The sequence below is a fragment of the Amia ocellicauda genome, chromosome 10, assembly GCF_036373705.1.
Source record: "Amia ocellicauda isolate fAmiCal2 chromosome 10, fAmiCal2.hap1, whole genome shotgun sequence".
NCBI lineage: Eukaryota > Metazoa > Chordata > Actinopteri > Amiiformes > Amiidae > Amia > Amia ocellicauda.
Window position 1 is genome coordinate 29,716,291 of NC_089859.1, and position 17,755 is coordinate 29,734,045.

Consider the following 17,755-nt stretch of genomic DNA (forward strand, 5'->3'; position numbering starts at 1 on the left):
ATCGGTTTCTAAAAAGGAGACAATACCAAAGTTCTTACATTTCTGCATTTATTTTCTGTTAGCAGGCAAGAGGGAGACAGGCAGTCATAGTATTTTCTCTGGCTCCTTGAATGTCAATTTTAAATGGTTTTCAGTTAAATAGCATAAGTTAAATTATATAGTACAAAAACATTGTGTTTTACATCAGAAGTTTTAATACAGAATTACAAAAGTAATGTGAATTATGGGTATATGGTCTTAAGAAAAATATGAAAATCATTAGTGTCTAATGCTGTACATACATTTTATCTTGGGTTAAACCCGTAAGTATAAATAAATATAGTGCCATTCAGGCTTAACAGCGAAATTGGAGTGATATGTGAAAAGTATACGAACAAATATAAATTGTTTCCCAGGTATTACCTTTTATGTTCATGGATTTCATTCGCTTCTTGGGATAACCATCTCAGTATCTTAAACTTCCAACCTTACTTGATTGAAATACCTCTGCAAAATGCACTAGTTTAGACATCGGTAAGTGAGCTTTCTGGAGAATTTAATTCTAGAATGTGATTTTCAAGAGTGATATTTATATCATGTATAGAACATGCAAGTGTAAAACGACTTCCCATGAAGACAAATATAAAAGCATCCCAACATGAACAGCTGTTGATTGGACGGAAAATGGGACACACCTGGGAACGGATGGTCCATCTAATATTAGATTGATACACTGTATGAAAGCTTGCAAAAGAGAACATGAATGGATCCAGTAGGAATAAGTGCTGTTGAATCTAAAATATGCCTTTACAGAAACCCATATATCCTCCTGCAAAGCAAGCTGCCCTGAGAGGTTTTGATTTGGCAAAGTGAATGATGTGGCCCAGAACTAGTATTTCACATTTTGTTATGGGGATTTTCTATTATTCAATCAGCTTCAGATCCCATGTGGCTTACTTTTAAAAATCAGTAATCTCTAAAAAGTGTATTTATCTGCATTGTGCCGGTGGAACCTGTTATTTGGTGAATTGTCCCGCACTTTTCTTTGTTACTCAGATTATTCTATTTTTCTTTGTGAACATTAGACACTTTAAAATGACTTTGGAAAGCATACGTGTAACCTTCGCTTGCAGCTCTGGTATTCTTCCTGTAGGCATTTCTGCAGTCCAGGCTGTGTAAAGAGATGCCTCAATTGTACTTCAAGTTTAATCCTTTGAGTTGGAACAGAATGAGGTAAAGAATCTGAACTGCATCGTTCACCGTGGACTCAGTGTTGCAGGTACTGGTACATTTGCTCGTCCGCAGGTACCAGGCCAAAATGAGCGAGCAGGCGCAGTAACGAGGCTGTGAGACGCATCGCCACAACTTCCGACCTGGGGAATCAACCACAAATCAGTATCCGGTTGCCATTCATGCCTTTTTTGGGATACTGCTACTAGTGTGTAAAGAAAAGTGGAAAAAATCAGCATATCGTTATAATTGGAGCTAGGGGGATCAGAGTGCTGGCCTTAATTAAATAACCGACTATGTCAGTGTCTTAAGTTTACATCTCTGCTGGTGTGATTACCAAGACCTCAATCTGGTGCACTGCAGGTTAACAAACAGCTCTCATTTCATTTTGAATCTTGGTGTTTAGTTTTTTTCCAGATACAACCAATTTACAGAAATAAAATAAACTTATTAAAGACATTAACAGATTGAGTCAGGGAGTTAGAGAGGACATACCTTAAAGCAAATTCAAATTTGAGGCTTTCCCACACCATCCAGAGCCAGCGGAAAACGGCGATCTTTGGTAGTCTTGATGAGTCGAACGCTCGTATGCGGCTCCAGCCCTTCACAGCACTGCCAAGCAAAGCAAGAGAAGCGTCTACACAGGCATCTTTCATGAGAGCAACTGGATTAGAAAAAAACACTTTGGTGCATCACCTCTTGTAGTTCTTAATGATTGTAAGGACGAGGTGAACGTGAAAGCCTGCCTGCGGTCATGTAAAGCCCCGTGTTAAAAGACCACAGACTCACCTCTTGGCCATGATAAAGTATCTGTCTACTGGCGCCCCCAGCGTGATGTTGATGCTGCGCACGGTGTTGATGTTGCGGAACACCAGCAGCATGGGCCGCGGCAGCGACTTCAGAACCTCCATGATCCGCTCAAAGTGGTTCATGGCCATCTCCCGCATGTAGGCCGTCTCCTCCCGCGTCAGGATGTTGGCCAGCCCCATCTCCCGCATGTTGATTGGCCGTTGCAGCAGAATCTCGCAGAACAGGAAGTAGTCTGCAGGGAGAGGTGTGGAAAAAAAAAAAATAATAATAATAATACAAAAAGGTTGGCCAAAACAACCAACAGGTAACTCAGAAATATTGTTTGATAGATGCCCTGCAATATACAAATGTTACACTGGTTCATCGCACACATGAGGCACAGAGTACATCTCCTACCTTTGACTCCCAGGTCCTCAGAGTGCTTCTTCATCGCAGGCTCATCTCGGAGAATGATGGACCGCCACAGCTTACACAAAGCCACGCGGTCCCTGACAGTGCAGGCAACACCAAGTCTTATTAAACAGTATCCACAATAATGATAAAACTTTTTTTGCTTCAAAATAAAACTGTACTAGCAGAGATTTATTTATGAATTTATAATTGGCCATCCTCAGTTTAATAATTGAGACATTTCATAGATAGGGAAAACAAATTATTTTTACTTTTTTCTCAGGAAGTCATACAGCCCATGGTCCAAAAGGACCAGTTCTGCCTTCTTATCTGGGCCTCTTCTCACCAGCACTGAAACAAACAGAATTAACTGGATGGTTGCTTCTGAGTATTAAGAATCCAATGCTGATATAAATGTGCAAACCTTGCTCTTATAAAGCACAATAAGCCTCAAATGGTGTGTAAAACATGCAGCGGTTTGTTAATTGTGACTAGGGAAGTGCTGTAACACTGACGAGTCTGACCTTGTAGTTGAAAGAAATCATGTATTCAGAATTAAAACTGCCTAGTTATGGGGAGCACACTACTTTAGCGTTAACTTAAATGTCTAAGTTTCTCTTTAAATGCCCTAAAATGTTGTTTTTCAGTTAGTCACCTGTGCTAATGAACATATGAGGTAAAAGAAAGCCCTGAAGGGGTAATGGCGCATGCTGAACCTCAAACCTACCATTGCCAGGGTGGGGGTCTGCATGAATAAAACCAGTGTAAAAGATCTGTTCTGCAAATGTTCGAATCAGTTTATCAGCTGTCTGCGAAGTAGAAGCAAGAGAGAATGTACGCTTATTGTCATGTAGGATTTTTCTCCTCATTCTTGGCTTCCTGCTCTGACTCACTGCAGCATCACTACACAGATGAAAGACAGGGTTCAGCTGGGGTTGCAGGTTTAAATGAATATGGAAACCTGTTAGCAAGTTCAGAAATAAGTTGCAAAATTCATTTCCTAATTAATTTGTTGGCTTGGCTTAAAATGGCAAACAGAATTACATTACTAAAGCAATACTCACATCTTTCAGACTGAGCCCCTGGCTCTTGATTCCCTCCACGTTGTTTATTTTGCAGCCTTCGCAGTAATCAGCAGTCAGCACCCTCTGCAAAAGGGACAGAAATCCTTAGACAGTAAAGATACTAATTGTCATCCCTTAATGGCAAGTAAGCCAGCATTCAGTGCTTAAGCAGATGGGCTTATTTAGCAAGTATGGGTATAAAATGAAACATTTGTAATATATTGTTTTAAAGAATCATACAACAACATAGCAAAATATGTTTATTGACGTACCTGCCAAAGGCATTACCAATTATTGTAAATTATATTTTTTCAAGGACACCTGGCTGACTAAAATCAATTTTAATTTATTTTACAGTCCATAAAAATATATAGAACTTCTAAAATATAGTAAAACCTCAATTCTGTTCGTCCTCACCTTACTGGTCATGTCCCAATATACTTTGGGAATGACAATGAAATTGAAGTGTTTGAGATCTTGGGCACAGCGCTCCGAGTTTCGGCCTTCATTCTCGAAATCCAGCTCCTGAGCCAGAGTTCCTTTCAAATCCTGGTTCAACCGGAGAAGAAGGGGAATGCGTTACAATACACGTCACATTTTAATCACAATCTAAATCTGTACAGGCGCCTGTGCTTGAAACGGCTCGAAGGCTGGAAAGGAAACCAGTGAAACAAGATTACTGCTGCTTAATCCCGACTCACAGACCTTTAGGACCCATCGGAATCCAAAGCTGGGGTGAATGAACTTCACGATGTCTAAGAGGATCTCGAGTGTCCGGATGTCACCGTCAAAACGATCTCTGAGGTCAATGTACTGCACCTAAGACGGATTTGCACAGAAAAACAGACTGGGTGTTATTAAACCGCAAACTTGTCATTATCATTTGAAGGTATGTATGAAAATGTGTATTTGACACATCTTGTTTGACCTCTAAAAAGAAAATCGAGTTTGTGATTGAGAGGGAGACCCACCTTGACAGCGACAGGTGTGCCATCCTGGAGCTCCGCCTTGTGCACCTGCGCCAAGCTGGCAGCGGCCACGGGCTCGTAATCAAACGATTTAAACATTTTGTCAGGAGTGCAGTTAAAGTCTTCCTGGAACAGTGCATCTACCTGGGAGAAAATGCGGCACAGGATTTAGCACAGCAGTATTTTCTTACATCCTCTGCAATTGTCCTTTGACATCTGTAGGATATTTAATCTCTGTGACATTTAGATCTAAAAGGTATCCGTGTTCATTTAAAAATTGAAAATGAAATCTGACAAGATCTCTTAATGGGGAAAAATGTGTCATCATATGTAATTATTTTGGTTGAAATATTTCTGAAATAAATTTCTAAAAGCATTCAAATAGAACATTAGACACTTCACACGCAGATAGCAACCTGGAACAAACCCCCAGGCATATTGTTGAAGCCGACACCTTGGAATCATTCAATAATAGACGTGACTCTTGGATCATTAAGTAACTAGCTACCAACTGCATAATGGGTCAAATGGCCTCATCTTGCTTGAAATCTTTATGTTTCGCACTTGAATTGAACAGCATGGCGGACAGTAATATAAACTCACCTCTTTGTACCTCCTGTTGAGAGCTCTGTCCTCCAGAGTTCTCAGAGTGTTGATGTACTCAGGTGGGAGAAGGTGGTTGAAGGCACACAGACCCTGGCCTAGCTTGATGTACAATCCCCCGTTCCGAATCGCTCCTTCGACCATGTTATCCGCAGCCCTCTGGTGACAAGCAGACATCCCTTGCACAAAGTCTGGGCTGCTCTAGCAAGAGGGGCGAGAGCGATTACAAAAATTTCACGGAGGGAAGGGACAACAGCTTAAGTCTAACTTAAGGGAACAGCCTGTGGTCATGGAATCTAGTGAAGTCATCTCATTTGGAAAGGTTCTGATCAAAAAGAAGCGAGGAAAATATGGTCATTTTGATCCTGATACTTATAAGTAGAATTCTGTAGGAATAGCTTCTTTATATTACTGTGATTTTAATTATGCAAGACATCTTAGACAAAGACAGACAAGTATTCTGAAACAAATTATTAACGGATGCAGATGTTGGGGTGGGAGAGGAGGTTGTGCATAAAGATGGTATAGACTATTTTGTTCCCAGTTGACCCCATGCAGAATGTAAGAAGTGCAGCATTTCTAACAGCACAATACAGCTCAGTAGTATATAGGACACAAAGGACACCCTAAGCCAGGGGTGGGGAACGTCCAGCCTCCGGGCCGTATACGCCCCCTGAGGCTGTTTGCTCCGGCCCTAAAGTCCATTTGGAAAAAGTAATTTCTGTGACATACACTTAACACTAGAAGCACCGAGTTTATGTAATAAACATCTCTACTGCATTTTAGGGGGCTTGTCTTTTACCATGGCATGCCCAAATTGTGTAGGAACTGGGGGGCCCTGGGTCATTTAGCCACAGCCTGCACTGTTATTAAGTGCAAGGTCTGTGGCGGAGAACATCTGACCAGGGCCTGCAAGCAGGAGAGGGCCTGCAACCTGTGCGGTGGGGGAGGGCACCTTTTTAGGAATTGCCCCTCCTCCTATGCAAATAGGGCGCGGGCCCTCGGGGGTGGTGGAGAGACAGAAAACCAAGTGTAGGCTCCTTTAACGCAGATTCCTCTAGATAGGGGTAGAGAGGAAACAGTCCTCAGGAGTCTAATAGGCTCCCTCTCCGACTCTGGGTCGGAAGTGGAGGCAAAGGGGGAGTGGACAGTTGTGGCGGGGAAGAGGAGAAGGATGGAGAAGAGGAGCATGGGTGGGGGGGGTACGAAGAGCAAGAGGTTCAATTCTGCCAGCTCCCCCCCCGCTGCAGAGACCTCCCCCTCTTAGTTTTACACGCCCCACTCCGAGTCCGGAGCGGAGAGTTGTGGGCCTTCTCCACTCCCCCCAGTGGCAGCCTGGTGGAGGACAGGCCCCAAAATAGTAATATCCCTCCAGCCCCACGACCAAGACTCTCTCAGGGGAGGGGACAGGTATGCCCTCCCAGCAGTAGTGGGAGAGCCGCAGGTCCTCAGCAGAGGAGAGTCAGCGCCAGTGTCTTCTGCCAAGAAGACCTCAGGGCCGCAATGGCAGAGTCACTGGCGCTGAGGGAGGAGGCCTGCGGCAACAGACAGCCGGGAAGGGAGAAACCACCCCCTCCCCCACCTTTAGTTAAAAGAACGACTAGCGGGGTCTATCCAGTCCTCTCCTCAGTCGCACACAAGGCCTCTGCCCTGCCATCTGCTCGTCGGGCCTCGGCTACAAAGGAACCAGGGAGAACCTCCAGCACCGCGGGCCCTGAGCCCAGTGGAGTTTCGCCAGCCTTACCGGGTGGCTGGAGCCGAGCCCCCACATAGTCTTCCTAGAGGATCAAGTGGTGAGGCAAATGATTGAAATGATGGGTGCTAGCGCTAAGCTAGGTGAGGGAGAAGAGAGAAGTGGGGAAGAGGAGGGTTTCTTTACATGATTGTTACGGAGCGGGTAATTGCCCTCACAGCCATTATGGCATTAACTATTATATCAATAAATGTGAGGAGCATTGCTGAGGCGAAAAAGAGGACCGATGTTCTAAACTCTCTGGCTGGTATGAAGGTGGATGTCATCTGTTTGCAGGAGTGCGGCATCCCGTTCCAAAAAGAATATAAAGATGGACACTTGGACCCTAGGCGAATCCTTCTGGTCGGGGTCCAATGTGTCCCGAGCGGACTGGATTGCCGTACTCCTGAAAAACCCCTTCATAGAGGTAAAGGCATTTAAGGTAATAGAGGCGGGCAGACTGGCCAGCCTCGATTTTAAATACAAGGGGGCTGTATTGAGGCTGGTCAATGTCTATGCCCCCACCAGCCAGAGAGAGAGAGTCCTCTTTCTCCCTCAGCTACGCCCGCTCCTGATCGGCACCTTACCAGTTATCATTTCAGGTGATTTCAACTGTGCTCTGAGGGATGTAGACCGGAGAAAGCCCCGCAATGATAGATCCAGCAGGGACCTCGCTGTGTTCGTGGAGGACTTTGAACTCTGCGACGCAGGTCGGGACCTGGTCCCCTTGTTCACCTGGGTGAGTTCTTCTGGCTCCTCCTTCTCCAGGATAGATCTCGTCCTCCTCAGTAAGCCACTGGAGAGGACCGCCATGTCTTCTGTGGTCTGAAAAGAAGACCGCCTCCGGCTCCTGACGACAGAGGTGCTCATCCCGAGCACACGGGAGTCGGGGCCTAGGGTCTGGAAGCTCAACACCTCCCTGCTTGATGACCCTCGTGTTATTAAGACCTTTAGCAGACGCCTCGAGGAGTGGAGGACCCTGAAGGACCTTTTTGATTCTCCCATAGAGTGGTGGGAGATGGTGAAGAAAAGGACCAAGGGCTACTTCTTTCAGCTAGGGAAACGGAAAGCTCGTGAGAGGCGGGCGAGATATTCCCATCTAAACGCCCGCCTCCAGCGCCTGAGTCTTTTACAGCTCAGAGGCTTCGACCTAGCTGAGTCTCTCCGCCCTCTATCGGGAGGAGCAAGAGAAGATCAAGGTCCTTTCCAGGGTCCGCATCATGGAGGACGATGAGAAATGCAGCCGCTTCTTCTTCAAGAAGACGAAGGAGAGGCGGCCTGCAATGTCCTCCATGATCGACTCCTCGAGGCAAGAGGTGGAGGGCAGAGAGGCTGTTGAGACAGTGGTGCGGGATTTCTACAGGGAGTTGTATGATCAGAAGGTGGTGGATCAAAATCTGATCCATCACTTTCTGTCCCTGTTGGGGTCCCGCAATGAGGGGGACAAGGAGGAGGAGGAGGATCCAGAGATCACCACCACTGAACTCTCCCAGGTGATAAAGAGTCTTAACTCTGGAAGGACACCGGGTCCCGATGGGATCCCTGCTGAGTTCTATAAGATCTTTTGGGAGGTGCTTAAAGAAGATCTGGCCCAGGTCTTGGGGTCGATGTACAGAGAGGGTAGATTGGCCCCTTCTATGAAGAAGAGTATCCTCTCCCTTCTTCACAAGGGAGACCAAAAAGATCTGAGGAACTGGCGGCCGGTCAGCCTCCTGTGCACCGACTACAAGATACTGGCCAAAGCACTGACGCTCCGGCTGCAGCGGCCACTCCCTCAAGTCGTGGGTCCCGACCAGGTCTGTGGTGCCCGGGGGAGATCGGCGGCCGACAACACCATGCTGCTCAGGGATGTCGTGGCCTACTCGAACGAGAGAGGGCTTCCCCTGGTCCTAATTAGCTTGGACCAGGAGAAAGCCTTCGACAGAGTGGGCCACGAATACCTGCAGCTCGTCATGGAGAGGATAGGTGTCGCTCTTGGCCTGAGGAAATGGGTTAAGATCATTTACAGTGGTCTAAGCAGCAGGGTCCTTGTGAACCGCCACCTGACCGAACCATTTCCGGTCAGGTCGGGGGTCCGGCAGGGTTGTCCCCTGTCGGCCCTGCTGTACGTCCTCTGTCTGGAGCCGTTCATGCAGGCGATCCCCCGGGACGTCCGGGTGACAGGTTTCCATCTCCCGGGTTCCGGCGGAGAGCAACTGAAGGCCCTGGCCTATATGGACGACGTGGCCGTGGTCTGCACGGACACTCTGTCCGTGGCCAGGGTCGAGGAACTGCTGGACGGCTTCTGCAGGGCGACGGGGGCCGCTGTCAACAAGGCCAAGAGTGAGGTCTACCTCTCCAGGGCATGGCCTGTCGGCCGGGGCCCGCCAACCGTGTTCCCTGTGAAGCCGTTTATCAAGGTTCTGGGGATCACGATCAACGGGACCAACACGGGCACCCGGAGCTGGGAGGAGGCCATATCTAAGGTCCAAAAGAAAATCCACGGCTGGAGCACAAGGACCTTGACGATGGCTGGTAAGGTGCTGGTCGTAAAGGCCATCCTCTTCCCGATACTCCTCTACATAGGAATGATCTTCCCCCCAGACAAGGTCATCGCAAAACTAGTGACCCGAATTATATTTCGGTTTGTCTGGGGGAGCAAAATGGAGAGGCTGAAAAGAGTGCAGATGGTGAAGGGTACCCTGGATGGAGGCAGGGGGGTCCCGGACGTTGTGCGGCTGATAAAGGCGCAGGGGCTGGCCTATGTGGTCAAGAACATCCAGGCTGCTGGCAAGAAAGTGAGTTTTATGAACCGCTTTTATTTTGCCAGCAGCCTGAGACCATTCGGCCTCTGCACCATGGATAACACCAGGCCGCACTCGTGGGATCCCCCGCCGTTCTACAGGGCGCTCCGAGCCTTTGCGCTCGAAGTAGGCCTCCATAAAGTCGTGCTGGCCTCCTGGGATTATAAGACCATCTGTAGTCAGATGAGATCTACCCAGGAGACCAGCCGGATAGAAGATTTCCCTCCCGAAACCTGCCGGTTTATCTGGGCTAACGCTACGCACGTTTGCCTCACGAATACACAGAAAGATGTCTCCTGGATGGCTGTGAGTCGGTGTCTCCCCACCCGAGTGTTCATGCACAGAAGGGGCATAGCTCCTTATGACATCTGCCCCTATAAGGGTTGCCTTGGGAAGGAGACGGAGGCCTATATCTTTAGGGATTGCCCGTCCGCCTGCAGGGTCTGGCTCCTGTTTTTCCCGTTCCTCCGCAGGTTTGCCGTTCCTGTGCGGACGACCGTCCAGCAGATCCTTTATGGCCCTGCCAAAGGAATAACATCTCCCTCCCTGAGGTGCTGGTAGCGTGTCGTCTGCACAGTGAAACAGGCCCTGTGGGAGGGACGGAACATCTGCCTTTTTAATAAGCAGGAGCTGGACCCGATTGTCACCGCGCGGAGGGGCATGGTACTCATTCGTGAGTATGTCAATCTGGAGGTCCATCAGAGGGGCAAGGAGGAAGCCTACAAGATCTGGCACATAAAAGATCTGGGGGAGCTTAGGATCCCTTGATGGGACCCACCTCCGGGGACGACCATCTCCCCCTGCTGGAGCCCGAGCCAAGATCTTTTAATTCTTTTATGAAAGATTATATTTTAAAATGAATTTTAAAAATGAATTTTAATTGTTTTTAAAGATTTAGTTGTTTTTAAAAACACTAGTTTGATTGTTTTTTTGGGTTGTTTTTGTTATATTTCTTTGTCAAATGCATTGGCCGTTTGTTTTTAATTTTAAATTAATTGGACTGTTTTGGTTTGTTTTTTAATTTTCTTGTTTTATTTTATTTTTTTGATTTGTCCGATTCATTTTCAGTTATTTTCAATGTATTTGACATTTTTTGTTGGTTAGCAGGTTTGCTTTTAGCACATTTTTTTTTTTTATATGCACATGTTCAGTTATTTTGAATTTAATCACTTTGAGATTTAAAAAAAATTTAAGTGATTTTAGTAATTGATTTAAAAAAATTTTTAAATCACAAGTATTAAAATTTTGAATGTTTTTATTTGTAAAATGTAAAATACTTTCACTTAATAAACAGTATTTTACTGCATTTTACCTGCATAAACACGAAAATAAATAAGTTATAATTTACCTAGAATGGCCAAAATGTGGTTATTTTGACCGGTCATTAAAATACATAATAACTCAAATATAACGCATAATCCTGCCTGACTTTAGAGTCAGTCTGGCGCTCAAGTGGCGATCTCTACCAGTCTATAGTTTTTCATGTGCTTGAGAAACACACACATTGTACAGCATTACAGGTGTTTTCTTACAGCTGTAGTCAGATTGAGAGGATACAGTGATTATGCAAATAAACATGGATTGGAAACGGAAATTGAAGAGAGCTCGTTTTGGAAATGCCGTGTATATGAACATGACTGATTCAGGGGCATCAGTGATACTGGGAATGACAGATCATTCATGGGTTTATGCCAGTGCTGTGAAAACATTGCGAGTGAAACGCCAGGTCCAAATGGCACCGAGTGCTTTCACTCTACTAATCAATACACGATTGCTGCTGCACATAGTACAGAGTGCAATAGCGCAGCACATTGCACATAAAATAATGATTCATGGACATTATGAGCAAAAGAGCATTTATTGCAATGCTATATTTTCATGGAGTAAAAGTGTTCACCTGTAGAGGGCTGTCAAAATACAGTGTGAGGTAGGAGCTCATGCAGGGAAAGTGGAGAAATGTGTCCTGTGTGGACTGTACGAGCTGTCAGGTATGCAGGCTAAATATATACTAACTAGTTATTGATTATAGTATAGTATATAGTAAATACACTGATTTTATTCACTGTAGCTTTGTATGTTGAAAACAAACACAGTGTTGAAAATGTTTACTTTAGTGTACAATTATGTTTTGATAAATGCAATATCACTGCAGTTATTTTTGAACTATAAAATATTGCTTTTGAGCATTATTGCAATATTTACGTTTACACTTGTTTCATTATCATATTGTATGCCGTATTTGAGCTTTTTGCTTATTGTAGGCTATATAGTTAATTTCTGTTTTGACTGCAGTGTGCGTTTAGAAAAAAGTGCTTTGTTCTTGCATTAGAATGTAAGTTTCATCTGTATTAATGTTTTGATGTAGGTGTATTAATTAAGGTTGCGGCCTGTGAATACATTTGTGAACACTCGAATGGCCCTTGATAGAAAAAAGATTCCCCACCCCTGCCCTAAGCATTTAAACAAACATCTGGTACTTAGAAATATTGCTTGAAATGTTGAATAAACATTAGAAATGCTATGACGCATACAGTCCACACCAATGTAGTTAATGAAAGGGTGTTTAGAAAACAAATCTACCTCATCCATCCCACGCAGTCTAACATTTGAGGTCCACCAGTAATCTGCTGAAATTAAAAGTCCAACATACAGTGACCTGTATGAGAACAAAAAAGAAGTAAGTTTAGTAAAGATGAGCAATATGAAAATAAAAAAATATAAATGAAAGTCTATGGAAGGAACTAGTGTGAATTTTCTGTCATTAAGTTATACGTTATGATTATTTCTATTTCTGCATCATTATTTTACCGTTATATTTATTTCTAGAATAACTGATGCTCTGTAAACAATTATCTTCTATGCAACTGTAGTATATTTAATCGACAATACTTAAAATATCATTCACCCTCCGATATCCAAGCAACCAATTTCTCCAAGAAGAAACAATTAATCGATTTACATCCAGGAAAAGTTATGTACATTAATCTAAATGCTGCAGCTGAATTTAGCATCAATTCACTGGATCTAAAACCTGAAAGTGAATCTGATTGGGACTCGTACCTTGCATCAGCAGCAGCTTTCATTGGACACTTACTGAAGAAAATGCAAAAAAGCACTTATGTTGAACACACAGTACTTTGAATGACAGCAGTAATATATATGCAAAACCTACACACCTGCAGAAGCGGCCAGTCCCCTCCACCACAAGCTTCATCTTCCGCCTCTCTTTTGGTCCTGACAAGGCATACTGAAGTCCAAATGCAAAAGGTGCAGCTGCAGTCACTCCCAGGATTACGGTCTTCACTAATCCTCTACTTTTAGCTGGTCTGCATGGAAATAAATTTGTTTACATTGTATGGCAGGGCAATATCGTAGGCATCACTGAAATAAAATACTGTAGACCATACTCTCGTGGTTTCCCTTTGCCACAGAAACCTTGTGATTTAAAAAGATAGTTATGTATGCATACCAATACACATTCTCTATACAACAGTAATATTGGAATCCCTAGAGAATTGCATAACACATTAAACCTGACGAATAAGTGAACTACACATGCTTACGCCTAAACAGAAGGATACACACACAAAAGTTATTTGGCATAGTTTGAATTTGACTGACAGAAGATTACACGTTGACACATCCTGCTAATCTGGATTTTAAAACTAAAGTATCAACCAATGATTATAGCAAAAGTGACTAAATTAGGCGAGTAATCACTGCAGGAATATTAGACAACGATCAATCCATATGCTACCCTGATAGTGGCATACTGGGTTTGGTAACAATTCCTCTTTGGTTTACTCTCTTTCATTGCTCCATGCCACATAAATATATGCCCACTGGGAAAAGGGTGGTAGGATGAAGCAGAGACTGTGTATAGGTAAACAGCAAGATTTATTGACCTTAGTTTATGCTGAAATTAATGTACAAATTAGTTCAATTTATTTTAACACTTGTCATACTTCACCTCACAGACTGTGAACTGAAGGAGTTCCTCAAGTAAACCCGAGGAGCAGAGCCAGGGTGTCTCTGCAACAAGGCAAGGTGCCGCCGACACAGCCGTAACTGCAATTCAGACCAAACGACAAACAGATGCATCTGAGTGCAGAACTTTACATTTGTGGTTTTGCATTAAACAAACTTGCCTTATACACAGAGAACAACTTCCCAAAAGAGACAATACCTGCCAAAAATACAACAAAGGCTCTGCACAAAAGAGACACTTTTTAATGTTATGCAAGCACATGTTGCTATGTATAAGGATTTGTTTTTTAAATCTGGTTTTATCCATCTACTTTTCACCAGTGCTGGATCATGAGCAAGAAACAGTCAATATAATTATACATTTCTGCATCAAGGCCCATTGCATGATCAAACCCTTTTCTGTACTTTGATGTGAAGGATCAGAACTGTTTTAAATTACACAGATACCTGAAAACAAAAGACATCACCAAAACATAAGAACAATCAGAGAGTGAATGACAAACAGGCAATGGGCTGCCGAGCAATGAAAGGATGAAGAGGTTTCTTTAAATGCAAAGCATCAAGGACAACACTGACACTGTGGAGACACCGTTGTTTTTACAAGCTGCATCAGAGAACAAAATGTTACAAACTGGATGATTTCAAGATAACAGCTCAGAGTCAGGGACTTGACACCAGATAGCGAGATAGTAAGGACAGAAATGATCAAGTTTGGTAAAATGGTAAAGTACTGCCATGTATACATTGTTATAGTGTAGCTATGTGCTGAAGATCATGTCAAGATCATCTAGAAATGTAGAGTATTTTACATGCAAATAAATACGGTGTATTAGATCCATCCATCAATCAAAATGTATACACATTTCATTCATATTTAACATGTTTGACAGTCATTGACATTTGAGCTAATCCGCATTTTAATCATGTCAGTGTCGTATTAAAACTACATGCGGGTTTCATTACATATGTCCACACGTTATATAGGACACATTCAATCACAGACAGGCTAGGAAACTGTCTCTCTTAAATCAGAGCCGGGTTATGACTGTGCCTCCGGTACAATAACACAGGACAGGACTATGTACAGTAAAACATTGTGTAACAGTACAAAAGTATAGTAGCTAGTATAACATGTTACTAACGTTTGGTCTAAAAGTTTAAACTGTCACTGGAATTTATTTATAAAGCAGAATACATCTTTAAAACATACATACAGTTTACGAATCTACGAAAACCAATTCAAAACTGCCAATGGTAGTCATTGTTCACGTTAATTTAGTATATTTTCACATGGTAGGTCTCATGCAAATTATATTTACACCTTTTACATTAATTCTATTAACTTAATTCGTTACATAAGAAACTTCTACTAAAATGAATAACACAAATAGCGCTTACCACTTTTAAAGTCTCCCCAGTCGTCATATCACTTACTTAATATTACTGTCAAATGATTCGTAAATATATAGTTTATCTAACCAAAAGGGAGAATTGCCGGTGACCCTTGCCTTGTAAGCAATCCTACGCGCTGTACTGCCCCGCCCCAGCGCCCAGCAGCGCATCGCACGCACGGTCACATGACGCGTGGCGTGACCCAACCCCGCCGCTGATTGGAGCGCCGGCACCACGTGGAGGGGGTCATAACGAAACCTACCCGGAAGCGGCCGGAGAGCACATCCCAAACCTGCCCACTGGCACTAGAGTAGGTGACGGCCGGCCATCAAAGACAATAAGTTTCTTTTTATTTAAGTCCAGTTGGCGACAGCAACAGAGAAATTGCACGTTATGGCAATTTAATATAGTATTAACAAACAAAGTAAATCGCTTTACGTTATTAATGTCTGCATATTAACAAATTATTATTATGATTAATAATAATTAAACATATGTCTAGAGGGCAGCAGCAGTGATTGTGGGGTTCGTTGCAATACAAAATTGGTTAAATTCGTTATAGTAAATATATAGCTTACTTAATATTAAGGGTTGCTAGTTCATTTATTTTTTACTTGATGTTCTGAGATATTTACAAGTGCCTAACGAAATAAAATGTAACTGTGATGTACACTAGGGGGAAGTAAAGTATCTAATTTGTTGTACAGCAGACGATTTTGTTACAGTAGTATCAAGCCCAGACTTGACATTTCACACCATAGGTTACAATTTCTAATGCTTTTTGAATGGCTCGGTTTCTGAGGACTCCATTTGAATGTGATGGATATCTAAGAAGCTTCCATAGTGAATACTGGTCTTTTAATGGAATACACCTTTATAAGAGGGAAATTAAACACAAGTAACAATTAAACAAACAAATGTGAGCTGTGGATGACTTCAAAATGGGATTAAAATAACTTTACCTTGAAATAATTTCCCCCAATTAAAAACCAAGTCAATGACACTTACACGTCTCAAGTATAAAATGCCAGTGATTCCCTTCTTGGAGGAAATTGTTTCTTTTTTAATGTAACTATGTGCTTGTGTGCAGTAGACTATGGGTGATCACATCCACACAATGTATAAGCATATTGCTGCCTGTCATAAAAGAAAGGGATGCACAACAAAGTAAAAACATTGTTGCTCTTATCTCTTGCCCACCTATAAACAGTTCCAGACTAATATATACACTCACCTAAAGGATTATTAGGAACACCTGTTCAATTTCTCATTAATGCAATTATCTAACCAACCAATCACATGGCAGTTGCTTCAATGCATTTAGGGGTGTGGTCCTGGTCAAGACAATCTCCTGAACTCCAAACTGAATGTCTGAATGGGAAAGAAAGGTGATTTAAGCAATTTTGAGCGTGGCATGGTTGTTGTTGCCAGACGGGCCGGTCTGAGTATTTCACAATCTGCTCAGTTACTGGGATTTTCACGCACAACCATTTCTAGGGTTTACAAAGAATGGTGTGAAAAGGGAAAAACATCCAGTATGCGGCAGTCCTGTGGGCGAAAATGCCTTGTTGATGCTAGAGGTCAGAGGAGAATGGGCCGACTGATTCAAGCTGATAGAAGAGCAACTTTGACTGAAATAACCACTCGTTACAACCGAGGTATGCAGCAAAGCATTTGTGAAGCCACATCACGTACAACCTTGAGGCGGATGGGCTACAACAGCAGAAGACCCCACTGGGTACCACTCATCTCCACTACAAATAGGAAAAAGAGGCTACAATTTGCACAAGCTCACCAAAATTGGACAGTTGAAGACTGGAAAAATGTTGCCTGGTCTGATGAGTCTCGATTTCTGTTGAGACATTCAGATGGTAGAGTCAGAATTTGGCGTAAACAGAATGAGAACATGGATCCATCATGCCTTGTTACCACTGTGCAGGCTGCTGGTGGTGGTGTAATGGTGTGGGGGATGTTTTCTTGGCACACTTTAGGCCCCTTAGTGCCAATTGGGCATCGTTTAAATGCCACGGCCTACCTGAGCATTGTTTCTGACCATGTCCATCCCTTTATGACCACCATGTACCCATCCTCTGATGGCTACTTCCAGCAGGATAATGCACCATGTCACAAAGGTCGAATCATTTCAAATTGGTTTCTTGAACATGACAATGAGTTCACTGTACTAAACTGGCCCCCACAGTCACCAGATCTCAACCCAATAGAGCATCTTTGGGATGTGGTGGAACGGGAGCTTCGTGCCCTGGATGTGCATCCCACAGATCTCCATCAACTGCAAGATGCTATCCTATCAATATGGGCCAACATTTCTAAAGAATGCTTTCAGCACCTTGTTGAATCAATGCCACGTAAAATTAAGGCAGTTCTGAAGGCGAAAGGGGGTCAAACACAGTATTAGTATGGTGTTCCTAATAATCCTTTAGGTGAGTGTATATCTCATCAACTCCATCAGCTATATTGATCCCCTGCTGGGTGAAGTCCTCCCCAAGATGTCTTCATTTGCTTCAATCTTCAGCTTTTCTTTGAGTGAGCACTGGTAGTGTGCATTGATCAAATCCATCCCATTTTCACTCTTCTTTTGCACTGATTTGCCAAGGTAGACATAACCTTTGATTTCTTCAAGTATCCGTTGATCAAATTCAGTTTTCTTAGATTCAACAATGATTTGTGTTTTACTCAGGTTAATTTTACGTCCAGTTTTCTTGCTTGAATCTGAAAGTTTTTGAAATTTAAGCTGCAGGTCTTTAGGTGTTTTTGCAAATATGACAGTCATCAGTAAATTGTAAGCTTCATTTAACT

The 17,755-nt window shown here is 43.3% G+C and overlaps 1 protein-coding gene across 1 annotated transcript; it reads right to left on the reverse strand.

Moving 5' to 3' along the window:
* Positions 1-18: 18 nt before the first annotated feature.
* On the reverse strand, positions 19-15,082 carry adck5 (aarF domain containing kinase 5). Its single transcript, XM_066715857.1, has 15 exons — positions 14,945-15,082; positions 13,530-13,627; positions 12,736-12,885; positions 12,140-12,215; positions 5,045-5,245; positions 4,445-4,585; positions 4,179-4,292; positions 3,891-4,022; positions 3,474-3,557; positions 3,137-3,218; positions 2,682-2,760; positions 2,416-2,507; positions 1,999-2,251; positions 1,705-1,821; positions 19-1,352 (listed from the first exon to the last, which is right to left on the reverse strand). Exons 1-15 carry the CDS (start codon positions 14,969-14,971, stop codon positions 1,247-1,249), a joined length of 1,752 nt encoding a protein of 583 aa, XP_066571954.1. The 5' UTR covers positions 14,972-15,082; the 3' UTR covers positions 19-1,246.
* Positions 15,083-17,755: the final 2,673 nt, after the last annotated feature.

Coding starts and splice junctions, on each gene's coding strand:
- adck5 (XM_066715857.1), bottom strand. CDS start 14,971: ATGACGACTGGGGAGACTTTAAAAGTG. Junction 2,508..2,681: donor TATGACTTCCTGAGAAAAAA/GTAAAAATAATT, acceptor CTGCACTGTCAG/GGACCGCGTGGCTTTGTGTA. Junction 1,353..1,704: donor AAATTTGAATTTGCTTTAAG/GTATGTCCTCTC, acceptor TTGATTCCCCAG/GTCGGAAGTTGTGGCGATGC.